The sequence below is a fragment of the Antechinus flavipes genome, chromosome 3 (genome assembly GCF_016432865.1).
Source record: "Antechinus flavipes isolate AdamAnt ecotype Samford, QLD, Australia chromosome 3, AdamAnt_v2, whole genome shotgun sequence".
Taxonomy (NCBI): domain Eukaryota; kingdom Metazoa; phylum Chordata; class Mammalia; order Dasyuromorphia; family Dasyuridae; genus Antechinus; species Antechinus flavipes.
The window spans coordinates 611,939,683-611,956,042 of record NC_067400.1 but is presented as its reverse complement, the minus strand read 5'-3'; the positions used below and the strand labels follow the sequence as shown (position 1 = coordinate 611,956,042).

Below are 16,360 nucleotides of genomic sequence, written 5' to 3'. Positions count from 1 at the left end.
CAAGGACTGAAGAGATCCCCTGATTCTCAGATTCTGGGATTTGTGGGACAGTGGAAGGATTTCTGAATTTAGAGTCCCAGGACTTGAGTTCAAGTCTCGATTTACCACTCGTTACCTGGACGACGTGGCACATCTAACCTCTCTGGGTTTCAGGTTCCTCCTCTGTGGAAGGCTGGGGTTCAGGGTGGCAGCTGCAGTGCTGGAAGGTCACATATTGAAGCTGAAATACTTTGACCCCCTAACGAGAAGACGGGACTCAGGGAAAAGTCTCTGGTGGTGGGAAAGATTGAAGGCAAAAGGAGCAGGTTTTGTGAGAGGATAAGATGGATAGTGTCATGGAAGCAGTGAACTTTGGGACTTTGGGAGCTAGTGCAGGATAGAAGGACCTGGAGTGCCATGAACCCCTGGGGTCAGCGAGTCAGACAGACTTCCGACAGTTCAGAAGGAACAGGAGACTGGGTTCGAGTTACAGCAGACATGGTGTGACCTTGGCCAAGCCTTGAAACTTTCTAAGTCATGGACCAAATGAAAAGGCTGGACTGGTTGACCTCGAAGGTCCCTTTCAACTCGGGATCTAAGATAATTCTCTCTGTTTGTGTCTGGGTTTCTGAGTCCCTGAACATCACTTGATGCTCTCTCCTCCCGCCCTCAAAGTGGCTGCAGCGCAGATGCCTTCAGGTAAGAGGGAGGGCCCCCAGGGTCTCCAGATCTCCCAAGCCCTGGGCTGGGGGTGAGGGTGCCCGCCCCGCTTCCCAGTCTGCCCTTTTCTCTCCATCTCCCCCCACTCTGGCCCTGACTGTGCCTCTGCCTCAGTCCCGGACTCTCACTGTGGGCCCCTGTCCCTGCCCCTGCTCGTGGGATTCGTGGCCGCTGACGCCTTGGTGACCCTGCTCATCGTGGGAGCCGTGTTTGTCTGTGCTCGGCCCCGGAGGGCCGCCCAGAAATCAGGTGAGAAGCCGTGGCAGGAGGGAGAGGAGGGAGGAAGGGTCTCCAGGAAGAGGGCTGTGGACATGGTTCCTGGGCTCCTCCTGAGGGCGTTCTTTCTCCCCAGAGAATAGCAGGGTCTACGTGAATATGCCGGGAAGAAACTGAGCCCCCCGGGACCCCCGCCAACCCACACCCTCTTCGGAGAACCCTGGCATCCCACCCAGCCAAAGATGACTTGCCCCCGTACCGCTTTCATTGTAGACTCCTCCTTTGCTCCAGAAATAAAGGAAGTCATTGTTACCCACAGGACATGGATCTAGTCTTTCACTAGAAAGCCATGATTGCTCCCCATTGGGTCTGGAACCCAGGATCCCCAGGACCCAAATAAGCTGTGCTCCGGGCTCAAGTATATCCATAATTTAATAACCTGAGATCTGATGATTTCCACCTTCAAAAGCAAGGATCTGGTGCGCCAGTTTCCAAGCCCTGCAGGACCAAGAATCCCAGGTCCTGCCGTTCTCCAATTACCTGCAGGGACCAGGAGACCTCACCCCCCAAGCCCTTAGGACCCTGGCCCTTTCACCCACTCCTTGACCCTTAACCTCCTGGAAACCAAAAGTTCAGCACAGATCAGGTCTCTGCTCCATGTTTATTGTGAGACGAATGATGGGAGGGGGAAAGGCTCCTGAGGCCACTGACAAGAACAGGGAGCTGTAGGGGGTTAGTGGGTTCTGGGGGTCAGAGGCGGTAAGCTTCCCACCCTGGCATCCTCAGGGCCGAGTCCTGACTCATCTGTAGAATCCATGCTGGGGAGTGAGGTCGCTGTAGACGTCTCCTCTCTGGCCCTGGAGTTCCTGGGTGGGGATCGGGAGGACTTAGGCAACGGGTGACATAAAGGGGACATTTGGGGACACACACCTGGGGGCTCCTCTTCTCACTCATAAAGATCCTTGGTGTGTTGTCAGAGGCTAGAAAGGGGCCAGGGCTTGGCAAGGAGGCCTTGGGGGAGCAGCTCCCTCAGATGGGCAGGGGAAGTCTTGGGGATCCAGCCTCTGGGCAGAGCCCGAGCGAGCCAGAACAGCCTCTCCCCGCCTCCCTGCCCCCCAGCCTCCCACTCCTAGCCCACCCAGTTCTCCACTGGATTCTCACGCTTCCATCTGGCTGAGATGGAATTGTCTTGGAAGCTACTGTACTCTGCTCCCAGCGTCTCTCTTTTATCTGATTTGTCCTGATTTAAAACCTGCCCTAGGCCTGGACGGGGTCCATCCGTGACCGTGGGGACCTTTGCTTTCCGGCTCGAGAAGACAGAATTAGCAGAATGTGGACACGAGGCGCTCGGTGGCTCCAGGAGGAACTGGGCCACGAGGGGATTTCTCTTACCTGATAGGGGGACTCCGTCTCTGCCATTCTCTGTTTCTTGGAAGCTGGGTGAATGCAGAAGGAGTGAAGGAAGACATGTATGAGGCCTTCTGGACTGGGGACCCCCAGCTCTTCCCCATCACTGGTCTCTCCCCAGACGAGGCTTTCACTGCCCCGGTCACTCGCGACCCTCCGCGTACGCTGGAGTCTCCCCATTCCTTCTCCCCTGCTCTGCCCAGGCCCCACCCTCCCCCGTCACTCCCACCGACACCCTCTGTAGTCCCAGTTCATTCCCTCACCCTCTGGGGCATTCCGACCTGGAGGCACAAGGCGGCCCAGATAGTAAACAGCCAGGGCGATGAGGATGGTCAGCACGAGATCTCCAAGCACGATCCCAGCCAGGATCCCTGGACTCACGCCCGGGCAGAAGCTGCATTCTAAAGAAGGCACAGAGTCAGGGAAGATACGGGATAGGCAATGGAAACCCGGGGAAGTCCCTGGCAGGGGCGGGGGAGCCAGGATCACCATCCCGGGACCGGCTGGAGGCTCAGAAGGATTGGGGCGGGGGATCTAGGATCACCATCCCGGGAGAGGCTGGAGGCTCAGAAGGATCCTTCCAGGGATAGCAGGAATAGGCTTTCTGAGAGGGGATCCGTGAAGGGTTCTGGGAGTCAAAGGGGAGTCTTGGGAAGAGTGCCCGAGAGCCAGCGAGGACATCTGGGGGGAGGAAGAAGGACTAGGGGCAGTCAGCAGGGGAGAGATCTCAGGGACTCCCTAGAGAAGCAAGCAGGGCAGAAAGTCCAAGCTCCTACCATTTTGAAATCTGTTGGGGGAGGGGAAGCATAAACGTTAACTTGCAGTGACTGAGAGTTGAACTTTCTAGTTCAGGGCCCCCCCCCCCCCGATTCCCAGCCCCAGAGGGTAAGTCTGAGCAAAAGTCAAAGGAGAGCAGAGGGAATTTACATGTGCAACCTGGTCCATCCCGACCTTTCTCCAGAGCCACTAAGGGTATGGAAGAAAATATTTTAATGCTTCCCCTCCTCGGTCCTCCCACACTATCCCTCTGTCCCAACCTCCTGGACCCCCAAGTCTAGATGCTAAAGAGCTTCGACACATGAATATCGGAAGGTTTGGGGTGCTAGTCCTCTGACCCTTCCTAGCACATACAGATAGTCCCCCCAAGTCTTCCCACCAGATAGCTCCTCCCCAACCCAACCACAAAGCTCCCCAGGCTCTGGGTCCAAAGATTATGGAGATTTTCCTGTCCAGGGTTCAAAACAACCCCCAACTCACCCCCTGGGGTCAGGAGCAGGGCCAGGACTAGGGCCAGGCCGAGGGTGGGAGCTCTGCCTTTCCCCATAGCTGGGCCAAGGGAATCTGGAGCCTGGGGTCTGAAGGGACAGCAGGGTGTGGCAATGTCTGAGCAGAGAGGAAGTAGGAGGCGGGGAGAAGGGGGAGGGAGAGATCTGACACCAGGGAACCCAGGCATTGGATCCCCCCAAGGTCCCAACTCCCCAAGGAGCCAGGCAGCAGCCCTCCAGCCCACAGGCTTTCAATTAGCCACTGATGGAGCCTAATTGTGGAGTTCTCAATTTACTGGTTCTGCTACTGGGAAAGACAGAGAGAGGAAGGGATAGAGACAGAGACCGATATATACTATGGACAGAGAAAGAGGAGAAAGAAGAGAGACACAAATGTGGTCCTAAAAACACAGGCTCTGGGATAGTCTTCCATGGAGCCAGTGGGACCAACAGCAGAAAGCCACGGCGATCACGGCCCTCTGGGGGATAGAGACTGGGACTAGGAAAGGGGACCAGCTGCTTCCCTGCCTCAGAGGGAATAGGAAATGGAACAAGAGGGAGTTTTTCTGTCTCCCAGCCCCGATCCCCAACTCCCTCAGAAACCCCGAGTGAGTCCTATGATGTTTGTGAGCTTATCTGTTGGATGGGGAGGGGGGGGTAGGGACATTTTTCAGGAGAAAAAAAAAAGAAGGAACCTGTGGTTTGGGTCCTGGGGAAATGACGTGATGAGAGTATGGCCCAGAATGCAACCCCCCTTCCCCTTTCTGTTTCTCCTCTTCCCAGAATGCAATTTTTCCTCTCCCTTCTGCTTCCCCTCTTCCTCCATCCCTATCCTGGGAGAGGGTCTTTGTTGGAGCCCCGGGAAAGGTGCTGCTCATTTTTCGATGTCTCAAAGACCTTGGAAGCTGAAGGGAGCCCAGAAACTTGGGGAACTCTTCACAGGCCTCTAGGCCGGCAGCTAACGATGCAGAGTTCCATCTTCTTGGTTATGAAGGTTAGAGTTAGGGACCAGTTAGAACTTATCAGAGACTTTGCTAGACTTCACCAGACTCCTTGGCGAGGTGCCACTGAGTCTGGCTGCTGAGGTCTATCAGGTTAGTTCGGCAAGGCGGGAAACCAGTACTCTGTTGCTTGTTGAGATAATATTTGTATAAAGGTGAAGTCCATCCCCAATCCCAATCCTGCCCTGATTAACAATAGAAGATTTAGAATTCTTCATTGAATCAATCAATAAAAATAAGCTAAGTGGGATCCGATCCAATAAATATTTATCAAGTGCCTACTGTGTGCCAGACACTAGGCTAAGCTGGGGAAGAGGCAAGAGACAATATCCTCCCTCAAGTCTAATAGGGAGACAACATGCAAACAAACATATATGAAGTGAGGTGTATACAGAATAAATGGAAAATAAGCAATAGCGCTTCAAGGGCACCAGAATTTAGTGGGCTCCGGTAACTTTGCCAAGAAAACCCCAAATGGGAGCACAAAGAGTCAGACATGATTGAAAGGACGGAACAACAAGCAGAATTTAGAGGGATCGAGGAAGGGTTCCAATAAAAGATGGGATTTTCGTTGGGACTTAAAGGAAGACAGGGAGGAACTCTCTTGAGATTGACTGCTGGAAATCAGTTATGCCTCCTGGAGGCTACGTATAAAAGCAGCAAGAGGCTGTCGGGCAAGTGGTCATGAAATCGGGCAGTAAAGAATTCCTGGGAGGGAACAGTCCCCACTCTGCTTCCCCTTCATCTTTTAGATTTTAGCATCAGCAGCAATATTCCCAGAGCAACAGTGGATGGCAACATCCACACTGGAACTGAGAAACACGCCTAGAACATACTAGACCCATGGAAGAGAGACAATTTTCATAGGTACCCCCTAGAACCCTCAGAGCCCAGAAGAGAGTTATATCCAAGGGAAAGTTCATGAAGATGACAGAAATGGAGAAAAGGACTTCCAATAACCAGGAGCTAAGAATTTACTCTTTGACCACACATGTGCTCCAATTTTGAACCCACTCTCACCAGGGACTTTGGAGGTACAAAAAAAAGGCATTTCCCTGATTTGGGGGAGACGGGGGAGTAATGTTTCCGTAACGATAATCCTTCCTTGGTTTACCTACTTAATAAATACTCTGTCTAAAAGATCATTTGGTCTGGCTGATAAGCAGTGGAGAGAACACTAGTAGGGGCTTATGAGTAATATTAAAAAGCCTAGTTCTTCAAGGTTACTCCAAGGACCTGAGCAAGCATAATAGCTGCCTTTTGAGGTTCTGGCCTGCTAATGTAAGTGGTAACTGGGAAAGTAGTCCCAGTGCAAAGCATTTTCCAATCTTTAAGGTGCTATATAAAATTTAGCTCTCATTATTATTACTTCCTCACAGTCTTCTTCACCTTGGACCTCCTTAGATCCACCAGAATTTTTGTGTCCAGTTCTGACAAGCTGGAGAACAACTAGAAGAACATGGCAGTGAATAAGACCATAGAGTCATATATTTAGTTCCAGAAGGGACCTGTGAGATCATGGAGTCTAATCCTGACATTTTACAGTTAAGGAAACTGAGGCCCACAGAGATGAAGTGACTTGAGTTTTGAGCTCATGCCAAGAACTGGTTAAAGAAACTGATGATCAAGGACTTAGGATAAAGCTGGTTACCTCTCTCCTAACAGAGAGGTATGGATAGATCGCATGGATTTGCTTTACTTGATTCCCCCCACTTTCTTTCAGTTTTTAAGCCCAAGGGGGATGGGGATGGGGACAAGAGATTAGCAAGAGTGATGGGGCAAAAAAGAGGTCTAGTGAAATAGTTTGTAATGCACAAAAGAGACTGGAAATTGAGCAAGAAGCACAGATAATTAGGACAGCTTTGAAAACGATCTTTAGAATTCATTATATACTTTTAAAAATCAAGCAATATGAAATGGAATGGTTTCATATACAACTCTCCTTTTGTGTTTTGCTGTGTATACCGAAATACTAATTTTTAAAATTTAAGCTCAGAATTTTTTAAAATAATTTTTTATTGATAGAACGCATGCCAGGGTAATTTTTTACAGCATTATCCCTTGCATTCATTTCTGTTCCGATTTTTCCCCTCCCTCCCTCCACCCCTTCCCCCAGATGGCAAGAGTCCTTTACATGTTGAATGGGTTGCAATATATCCTAGATACAATATATGTGTGCAGAACCAAACAGTTTTCTTGTTGCACAGGGAGAATTGAATTCAGAAGGTATAAATAACCTGGGAGGAAAAACATAAATGCAAGCAGTTTATATTCATTTCCAGTGTTCTTTCTCTGGGTGTACCTGCTTCTGTCCATCTTTGATCAGTTAAGGCTCTCTTTATCGAAGAGGTCCACTTCCATCAGAATACACCCTCAAACAGTATCGTTGTTGAGGTATATAATGATCTCCTGGTTCTGCTCATTTCACTCAGCATCAGTTCATGTAAGTCTCGCCAGTCCTCTCTGTATTCATCCTGCTGGTCGTTCCTTACAGAACAATAATATTCCATAACGTTCATATACCACAATTTACTCAACCATTCTCCAATTGATGGACATCCTTTCATTTTCCAGCTTCTAGCCACTACAAACAGGGCTGCCACAAACATTTTGGTACATACAGGTCCCTTTCCTTTCTTTAGTATCTCTTTGGGGTATAAGCCCAGTAGAAACACTGCTGGATCAAAGGGTATTTAAGCTCAGAATTAAAAAATAAAACTAATTCAAAAAAGCTTAGAGAATTGAACTGAGAGTAGTTGTCAAATACTGTCCCAAGGAAGCTTGATTCACTTTGTTCTGCTTAGGTCCAGAGGGCAGACTCAGGAGCACTGGGAGAAAGATGAGGAGTTAGAATGAATATTAAACTTCCTGACAAAAAAAAAAGCCAGTAGGAAAAGGGAACATGTCAAAAGATCCTGAGTTTGCTATTGATTAAGTTGGGCTAGATGTCCATTTGTCAAGAATATTGAAGGGGATCATACTATTTAGATATTCTTTGGGGGGGCCTGGAAGTCCTGCAAGTTTGTGGTTATCCTTCTATGTATCAGGAACTTCTATGGTTGGCTTCTGTCTCTCCCCATAATTCTATGATTCTATCTTTCTATCTGTGTCCCTGATCCTCTCTCCCTCACCCCAGAGTTTTGAAGCTTTGTCTCAGATTCTCCCTGTCTCTTCCATAGCTAAGTCTCAGTCTCTCTCTCTCTCTCTCTCTCTCTCTCTCTCTCTCTCTCTCTCTCTCTCTCTCTCTCTCTCTCTCTCTTTCCCTGGCATCTCCTCTAGTGATGGGAAAGGAGCTGCCCCCAGGCCTGAGTTAATTTTAGATGCATTTTCTCATTAGATACAATTAGGAAGGAGTCCAGAAAGCATCTGCTGGAAACCTGAACAGCTTCAGGCATTGAGGGCAGGCACAGGCTCTGTCCAAGGTCACTGGCTCCCCCATCAGACCCGGGACTGTCTATTCCAGTCAGATTTAAACTCTTGTCTCCCTCTTCAGATATTCAAATCCCTGGACCCAGATTCCCATTTCTCCTCTCAGACATGGTCAAGGAGGAGAAAATTAAATGGAAAAGAAAGATGGAAGAAGAAAGTGAGGAAGGATCATGAGAAGAAATCAAATGGGTGAAGGAGGAGGAAATAGGGAGCTGGAGAATCTAGAAAAGGAGAGTTAGAAGTGGAGGGTCAGAGTATAGAGAATTAGAGAATGCAGGATCCGTGTGAGAATGGGGGGATCGGATGGAAAATAGTCAAGAAGACGTTGATCAGTCAATCGACAAGCATTTATTGACTTTTCAGAAACATTTGACACTCTTAACCAGCCCCCTCTTTGCAAGGAGCCTCTCTCCTGCCCAACCTTTCCTGTCTGGTTGCCAGAGCATGGCTTCTCTTACAGCTCTCTTCCTCCTCCTCTGGCCATTCCTTTTCAGTTCTCTTTGCAAGCTCACTATCCATGTCCCACAAGCTAATGATGGGCGTACCTTTATCTTGGACCTCCTTCTACATTCTCTGTGATTTTTTTCAGCTCCCATGGACTCAATTACCAACCCTATGAGAGTATTTCACTTCGTTAGCTATTCACCAATAACTTTCTTGAACTCCAATCCCATCCCTCCCAGTGCTGGACAGCTCCTCGGACACAGACCTCGCTTAACTTTCAAAATGGAATAGATTATTTCCCCTAAACCCAACCTTCCTCCCAACTTTCAAGGACACCACCATCCTTTCAGTCACCTCGGATGGTGACCTCAGAGGTGTCCTCCACTCTCCTTCACCCCCCCCATATTCACTTAGTTACAAGACTTGCTGATTAAACTCTAGAAATGTCTCTCCTATCTATTCCGCTTTGTAAACTCACACCAGAATCACCCCAATCCCGACCATCATCACCTTATGCCTGAATGATTGTAAAGGCATTCCTGACTTTAGTGTCTGTCTGTCTGTCTGTCTCTCTCTCTCTCCCCAAAACATCCCCCATTCAACTGTTAAAGTGATCGTCCTAAATCATAGATCTGACCATTTCATAATCAGTTCCAGAAGCTTCGCTGGCTCCCTATTCTCTCTAGGAAAAAAAGCAACACTCTTCTGTTTGGTATTTAAAGCCCCTCACGAGTTTACCTGCCCAGGCTTATTACACCTGCTATATTTACTGTTCAAGAATCATCTTGCTTGCTTGTATCTGTAGCCCCGGAAATCAGCAGCATCTGGAACACAGAAAGCACTTAATAAATGCTTTCTGTTCATTCACTCCCGTTCCATTGCCCACTTTCATGTCCTTGCATAGGCTCTCCTCCGTGTCAGAAATTCTGTCCCTTCTCACTCCCTTTTGGATCCTGAGTTCACGTCAAGGCTCACTTAAGGACCCCCTTCTTCAAGAAGCCTTTTTCAAAATCTGGAAGTAGTTAGCAAGCTCCCATCATCACTATGCATTTATTTTGTATCTCTATCCTCCAGTTACCCTCCAGTAGACTATCAAAGCTGGGGAGACAGGGAATGATTCACCTTTAAATTTGTACCCCCAGCCCCTTGCCCGGTGCACATAGTAGGTGCTTAATAACCAAGCAAATATTATTCAGTGTCTATCATATGCCAGCACTGGGCAAGGTGCTGGGAATGCAGCTGGAAAAGCGAATTAACCCCTTCCCTGGAGATGTTACATTTTTACATTTGACTGGGGATACAACTTGTTAATAGACAAATAAATACAGGATGGATACAAAATAAACGCACACCTATGGGGGCACTAACAGGTGGGGCAGCGGGTATGGCTTCTTGCATCCCGTTTCAGCATTTGAGCTGGATCCTCCAGGGAGCCGAGGGGTTCCCAGGGACGTGGGTGTCCAAGGATGGGGGAGCCGAGGGCCGGGGGCCAGAGGGCTGGGGGGCAGGTGGACAGGGAGAAGACGGAGGGTCAGCGTGAAGGACCTCAAAGAGGTTTGAGGACGGGGGAGTCAGAATCAGGGGGAAATTGAGGGTTCAGAAGGAAGGGCAGACAATGGGGAAGGGAGGGGTTAAAGGATGGAGGGTCGCAGGGCGGGGACCACTAGGGGCTCTCTCTGAGAATGGGCGGATAGATGTCAGAGAATGGAGGGTCAGAGGATAAGGGCGGGGCGGAGGATGAACCAGCCCCCGCTCGGCGCAAGGATGGGGGAGGGGGCGGTCAGTGTTTCGGCCCCGTGGGCGGGGGAGGACTCCAGGGTTCCCCTGGCCTGGGGCCGGCGTTCACCGGCAACAGGAGTCTCCCATGACTGGTCGCCTTTAATCGGGGTCGCGCCTTTGCCTTTGCCTTTAATCGAGGAGCTCCTGTCCCTTTAATCGAGACCGCGCCTTCTCCTTTAATCGGGGCCGCGCCTGCGCCCGGCCCTGGGTTCCCGGAGCGACCCTCGCGGAGGCCGCCACGCGCGGAACAGACCCGGGGGGAGTCTCACGGCGGCGGCGGCGGCGGCAGCTTCGCCTCGTCCCCCTCCTCTTCCCTCTCCCCCTCCGGCTCGGCCCCGCGTGGGCGCTTCCCCCCAACCCCGCGCCTGGGCCACGGCCACGGCCACGCGCGGGGCGGGGCGGGGCCTCCTGCGGCCCGCGGCCCCTCCCCCCCGGCCCCGCGCGGCGGCGGCCGCTGCTGCTGCTGCTTCTGCTGCTGCCGCTCTTGCCGCCGCCGCCGCCGCCGCCGCCGCCACCACCGCTGCCGCCGCTGCTGCGGCGCCGCCTCCGCCCCCCACGCGCGGCCCGGCAGTCCGGCGCCCCCCATGGCCCCAGCGCCCCGGGCCCCGGCCTCCTGCCCGCCCGGCCCCGCCCTGCCCCGCATCTCCCCACCCCCCACGCGTGTGCCCGGCGCCCGGGAGTCGGAGACTGAGCCGCAGCCGGGGATTGGCGGGGCTCGAACCACGGCCTGATCCGGCCCGGGGCCTCGTGGGCCTGGGCCCTAGGGGTCCGGGCCCGGGGCGATCTGTGACCTGTGACCCCGCCCCAGGGGGCTCCAGGTAAGAGGGAGCCCGCGCTGTCCATGGTCTGAGGCTGCCGGTGTTTCGGTCTGTGTGGCTCGGGCCCTGTCTGTCTCGGTATCTGTGTGTCTGTCTCTGCCCTCCGTGACTGTGACTCCCGCCCCCGGAGCCCCCGGCCCTCAGGCTCCCCAGCTGGGCCCCTGGCTCTGGTCCCTGGCTCTGCCTTCGGGACCGAGCGTGGCTCCGGCCCCAGCTTTTGGGGCTCCGTGTGCTCCGGCTCCCCATCTCCCGGCCTGGGCAGCTTCTCTGGGTACCTCCCTCTCTGCCTCTGCCCCTCTCTCTGTGTCTCCTGAACTCGGGGGATCTGTGTGTGTGTCTCTGCCCCCCTCTGCCTCCCCATGTCTCTGCCCCCGCCCTGGGCCCCCTCGGTGCCAGCCGCCCTGACCCCGGGCCCCTGCCTCTCTCCCCAGGGCTCCTGGGTGCCAGCCTCTGTAGCCGTGGAGTGAGGATGCTGGGCCTGCCGCTCCTGTGCCTGTTGGCTCTGGGTCCCCCACGGCCGGGGGCTGCCAGTGCGGTGGGACCGGCGCCCGACGGCTCGGTCTCGGGGCCCTGCCCCCGGCGCTGCCGATGCCAGACCTCCTCCCCCCCCCGGAGCGTGCTGTGCCCGGGAGCGGGCCTGCTCTTTGTGCCCCCCGGACTGGACCGCAGGGCGTCCGAGCTTCGCCTCCCCGACAACTTCATAGCCTCGGTGAGGCGCCGGGACCTGGCCAACATGACGGGCCTGCTGCACCTCAGCCTCAGCCGCAACACGCTGGCCCACATCGCGCCCGGGGCCTTCGCTGACCTGCGCGCCCTGCGCGCCCTGCACCTGGACGGCAACCGCTTGTCCTCCTTGGGCGCGGCGCAGCTGCGGGGGCTGGTCAGCCTGCGCCACCTCATCCTGGCCAACAACCAGCTGGGCGTCCTGGCGGCGGGAGCCCTGGCCGACTGTGCCGAGACCCTGGAGGACCTGGACCTCAGCTACAACAACCTGGAGGCGCTGCCCTGGGACGCCGTGGCCCGGCTGGCCAACGTCAACACGCTGGGCCTGGACCATAACCTGCTGGCGGCCGTCCCCGCGGGGGCCTTCGCCGGGCTGCACAAGCTGGCCAGGCTGGACATGACGGCCAACCGGCTGACCACCATCCCTCCGGACCCACTTTTTTCCCGGCTTCCCGTGCTGTCCCGGCCCAGACCGGGAGCACCAGCCTCTGCCCTGGTACTGGCCTTCGGGGGGAATCCGCTCCACTGCAACTGTGAGCTGGTGTGGCTGAGGAGGCTGGCCCGGGAGGATGACCTGGAGGCCTGTGCCTCCCCGCCGGCCCTGGGAGGCCGCTCCTTCTGGGCTGTGCGAGAGGACGAGTTTGTGTGTGAGCCGCCGGTGGTCACCCACCGGTCCCCACCGGTAGCCGTGCCCGAGGGCCGCACCGCCTCCCTGCGCTGTCGGGCCGCTGGGGACCCCGAGCCCCGAGTCCGCTGGGTGTCCCCCCGAGGCCGGCTTCTGGGGAACTCCAGCCGCACTCGGGCCTTTCCCAACGGGACGCTGGAGCTGCTGGCAGCCACGCCTGGCGACGGCGGCGTCTTCACCTGCATCGCGGCGAATGCTGCCGGAGAAGCCACGGCCTCTGTGGAGCTCACCGTGGGGCCGCCCCCACCCCAGCTGGCCAACAGTACCAGCTGTGAGCCCCGCGGGGAAGGAGAGGACGGAGAAGGGGGGGCCCCTCTCACTCCCTCCTCTTCATCGGCTTCCTCGTCCTTGGCCCCCATGGATCCCCGGGCCGGGCTCCCACAGGCCCCCGAACACGACGGGGACGGCGAAGGGGGCAGCGTCCAGGTGGCCGAGCGCAGCGCCACAGCCGCCCTCATCCGCTGGCCCGACCACGGGCCCGTCCCCGGCCTCCGCATGTATCAGATCCAGTACAACAGCTCTGCCGATGATATCCTGGTCTACAGGTGAGTGAGGAGGAGGCCTGTTGGTGGTGGACGGGACCGTGCAGGTGGGCGGGGGGATTCAGGGCAAATCCCACCTTTGATATCTACTACCCTGGGCCCAGGCAAGTCCCTGGATCTCAATTTTCTTATCTGTAAAATGGGAGGATTGGACTCTCAGGCCCCTTCTGGCTTTCAATCTATGATTGGGGTGAAGATGAAACTGAATGGTAGAATTAGGAGGAACTTGGGGGAGGAAGCTAATAAAAAACCTGGAAGTTGGCTAAAAATGGGCCGGGTGGCAGAGCTGAAAGGAAATGGGGCGTCTGAGACAAAAGCAGTCACTCCTGAGAGTGGGGCTGAGCCAGGAGGAGTGGGGAGATGTGTGTGTGGAAGGCAGAGGGGGAGAGGAGGTCAGCAGGTAGGCGTGGGAGAGAAGGGGGGAGGGCAGCTCTAGCATTTACCCAGGGCCCATTTGGTGCCAGACCCATTCAGTGCCAGGCTCATTCAGTCCCGGGCCCCTTCGGTGCCGGGCCCATTCAGTGCCAGGCCCATTTGATCCCAGGCCCATTTGGTGCCAGACCCATTCAGTCCTGGACCCATCCGGTGCTGGGCCCATTCGGTCCTGGGCCCATTTGGTCCCGGGCCCCTTTGGTGCCGAGCCCATTCGGTGCCAGGCCCCTTCGGTGCCAGGCCCATTCGGTGCCGGGTCCATTCGGTGCCGAGCCCATCCGGTGCCGGGCCCCTTCGGTGCCGAGCCCATTCGGTGTCAGACCCATTCGGTGCCGGGCCCATTTGGTGCCGGGCCCATTCGGTGCCGGGCCCATTTGGTGCCGGGCCCATTCGGTGTCAGGCCCATTTGGTGCCGAGCCCATGCGGTGCCGGGCCCCTTCGGTGCTGGGTCCATTCGGTGCCAGACCCATTCGGTGCTGGGCCCATTCGGTCCCGGGCCCATTCAGTGCCAAGCCCTTTTGGTGTTGGGTCCAGGGAATAGAGAAGAAAGGAGCAAGCTTCCATTCTTGGGGGCCCCGGCCAAGCCCGAAGCCAGACTCAGTCCCTTCTTGCTTGCAGGATGGTCCCCGCTGGAAGCCGCTCCTTCCACCTGACGGACCTGGTGTCGGGGCGCACCTATGACCTCTGCGTGCTGGCAGTGTCGGAGGATGGGGCCACCGGGCTGACGGCCACGCGGGCCGTGGGCTGTGCCCGCTTTTCCACGGAACCGGAGCTGCGGCCGTGCCGCTCGCCACACTCAGGGGCGCCCGTCCTCGGGGGCACCATGATCATCGCTCTGGGGGGCGTTATTGTCGCCTCCGTGCTGGGCTTCATTTTCCTACTGCTGCTCCGATACAAGGTGCATGGGGACCAGCCTCCGGGCAAGCCCGCGACTCGGGGAGGGGTCAGCAGCGTCTGCTCCCAGACCAACGGCGGGGCCCCGGCCCCAGGCCCCGAGAGCTCAGCCTCAGACTCGGACCCTACGCCTCCGACCCCCATCAAGGGGCACACCTTGGTACAACTGGACTTCGAGCCTTCGAGGGGCCCTCGGGGCCGACTCGCTCATGAACGTGGAGGGCAGTGATCCCGAGGGAAACCCCTCCGACATCCCTAGATCTGGACTGCTCCCTAGAATGTCTCCAGTCTCAGCCTGGCTCCATCTTGGCCCCTTGGATGCCTTGAGACCTGGCCTTGGTCCTGAGATGTTCCTTGGCCTGGCCCGGCCTGGCCTCGCAGGCGCTCCCAGCCCCGGCCCCAGGGATGGACGTGGACAGAGCAGACGCCAGGGGCCGGGGCTGGGCCGAGAAGGGGCATGGGGGGAGTCCATGCTTGGATGCTGGCCCACCTCGCGACTCCTGCCCAACCTCCTATTTTTAACAATCCCGCGAGGGACTTGGCGGGAAAGTGGGGACACTATGGAGATTATGTCAAGAGAAACCTATTTTTCTAATCTCTGGCCTCATTCGTTCCCTTATCTGTCTGTTTGTCCACCTGGGGTGATCATCACCCTCTCTCAGGTCCTGTTAGAAAACTCCCCTCCAGACCAGGAGCTCGAGGCCGGGGGCTGGGGGAGTCCCCCAGGTCAGGGGGGGTCACCCTTGTAACCCCACCAGAACCGGACAGCCGTGAGACTGGCCCAGGACGGCATCCCTCTGGTGGGCAGGGCCTGATTTGGCAAGGTGGGGGGTGGGTCAGCCCGGCTGGGTTTGACTAATGACAGGATCCCCTATGTCACAGCTAGAAGGAGCTTAGAGACTTGGGCCAACCCTCATTCGTTCGGAGAGTTGACAGGAGCCAGCCCCATCTCTGGGATCCTGGTTTTCTGGCTCTTCTGCCTGGAGCCCGGGGACATAAGGAGAACGTTCCCATACCAGGATTCTCCATTGTGGGGCTTCTCCCCAGGCCTGTCCCTTCTTTCCAGGGCAGGGAGCATTCTCTCAGGCTCAGCACCCTCACTTGTAAAATGAGCTCCATGGCTCGCTGAGTCCCTTCCACCTGTGAGTCCATGATACAGTCACCCCAGGAGCCTAAGTGATGGCTAGGATGACAGGGCCGGAGCACAGGGATAGGCTCCGGGCTGAAGAAGAGGTCAGGACGTTGTGCCGGGAGAAGGTGCCTGAACTGGGCCTCCAAGGACAGATGGGACGGGGCAGTGTGGGCTGGAGGGGCCACCTTTCAGGTGGGGAGGCAGCTGGGGGATCCAAAGGCCATTTGCTCCAGTTTGCCTGGAATATATAGAGTATAAGGGGGAGCGACGCATCGTGAGGGGTGGCTCTAGATGGCGAACAGCTGAGGGTCAGCCAGAAAAGTCTGGGCTTGGTCTTCTGAGTCCCAGGAGATGGTTTTGGTCTGGGGAAACGGGGCAATTTGAGGATCACAGGCCGCTGGGCAAGTTTCGAGGCTGCCTGGTTCAAACCTATCAGATTTTACAGAGTAGGAAACTGAGGCTAAGAAAAGTTTCAGTGTCTCGCCCGGAGTCTGAGGAGGGAGATCCGAAGCCAGATCTTCCTAACTCCAGCTCCAGGACCCTGACCTCTGTTTTGTACTCCCACTCCATGGTGACACGGAGACGCTCCTGGGATCCGCTGGGAAGGGTGGCTGAGAGGAGGTTTTCCTGCGGTCACTAAGGATTTGGGGGACCCCCAAGATGGCTGTTCAATAGCACCGGCCACAGCAAGGACAGACTGAGTAACGTTGTCATTGTCCCACTGGTCTCGTGTGGTTTCTTGACGGCCACGGCCCAGCCAATTCATCAGCAATGATGGATTCAGGTCGTTACCCCAGGGAACACTCATCTCCAGAACTCCCCAGTTCTCCAGCTGTGGTCCACAGCTTCTCCTGACCTTGTGCGGAAGGCTGATGTACCCAGAGTCCCCGGGGA

The 16,360-nt window shown here is 55.8% G+C and overlaps 3 protein-coding genes across 3 annotated transcripts in view; 2 read left to right on the top strand and 1 right to left on the bottom strand.

The window, feature by feature from the left end:
• The window catches only part of HCST (hematopoietic cell signal transducer), a 5,682-nt gene extending 4,449 nt beyond the window's left edge, over positions 1-1,233 (top strand). The window contains exons 2-4 of the mRNA XM_051988993.1: positions 655-678; positions 814-948; positions 1,052-1,233. Of these exons, the coding sequence (XP_051844953.1) occupies positions 655-678; positions 814-948; positions 1,052-1,092 (200 nt within the window). The 3' untranslated portion in view covers positions 1,093-1,233. The remainder of the gene's footprint in view (positions 1-654; positions 679-813; positions 949-1,051) is intronic.
• A 324-nt stretch (positions 1,234-1,557) lies between these two features.
• Positions 1,558-3,694, bottom strand: TYROBP (transmembrane immune signaling adaptor TYROBP). Its single transcript, XM_051988982.1, has 4 exons — positions 3,580-3,694; positions 2,586-2,723; positions 2,308-2,351; positions 1,558-1,781 (listed from the first exon to the last, which is right to left on the bottom strand). The coding sequence occupies exons 1-4, from the start codon at positions 3,644-3,646 to the stop codon at positions 1,716-1,718; spliced, it is 315 nt and encodes a 104-aa protein (XP_051844942.1). The 5' UTR covers positions 3,647-3,694; the 3' UTR covers positions 1,558-1,715.
• A 7,123-nt stretch (positions 3,695-10,817) lies between these two features.
• On the top strand, positions 10,818-14,929 carry LRFN3 (leucine rich repeat and fibronectin type III domain containing 3). The gene is made up of 3 exons (XM_051988926.1): positions 10,818-11,058; positions 11,490-13,011; positions 14,059-14,929. The coding sequence occupies exons 2-3, from the start codon at positions 11,528-11,530 to the stop codon at positions 14,561-14,563; spliced, it is 1,989 nt and encodes a 662-aa protein (XP_051844886.1). The 5' UTR covers positions 10,818-11,058; positions 11,490-11,527; the 3' UTR covers positions 14,564-14,929.
• Positions 14,930-16,360: the final 1,431 nt, after the last annotated feature.

Bases quoted from the DNA above. Each gene is read 5' to 3' on its own strand.
- TYROBP (XM_051988982.1), bottom strand. From the start codon at position 3,646: ATGGGGAAAGGCAGAGCTCCCACCCTCGGCCTGGCCCTAGTCCTGGCC. The intron at 2,724-3,579 runs GTGAGTTGGGGG...TGCCTTCTTTAG, and splicing joins CCTGCTCCTGACCCCAGGGG to AATGCAGCTTCTGCCCGGGC. The intron at 1,782-2,307 runs GTAAGAGAAATC...ATCCCCACCCAG, and splicing joins AGACGGAGTCCCCCTATCAG to GAACTCCAGGGCCAGAGAGG.
- LRFN3 (XM_051988926.1), top strand. From the start codon at position 11,528: ATGCTGGGCCTGCCGCTCCTGTGCCTGTTGGCTCTGGGTCCCCCACGG. The intron at 13,012-14,058 runs GTGAGTGAGGAG...TCTTGCTTGCAG, and splicing joins GATGATATCCTGGTCTACAG to GATGGTCCCCGCTGGAAGCC.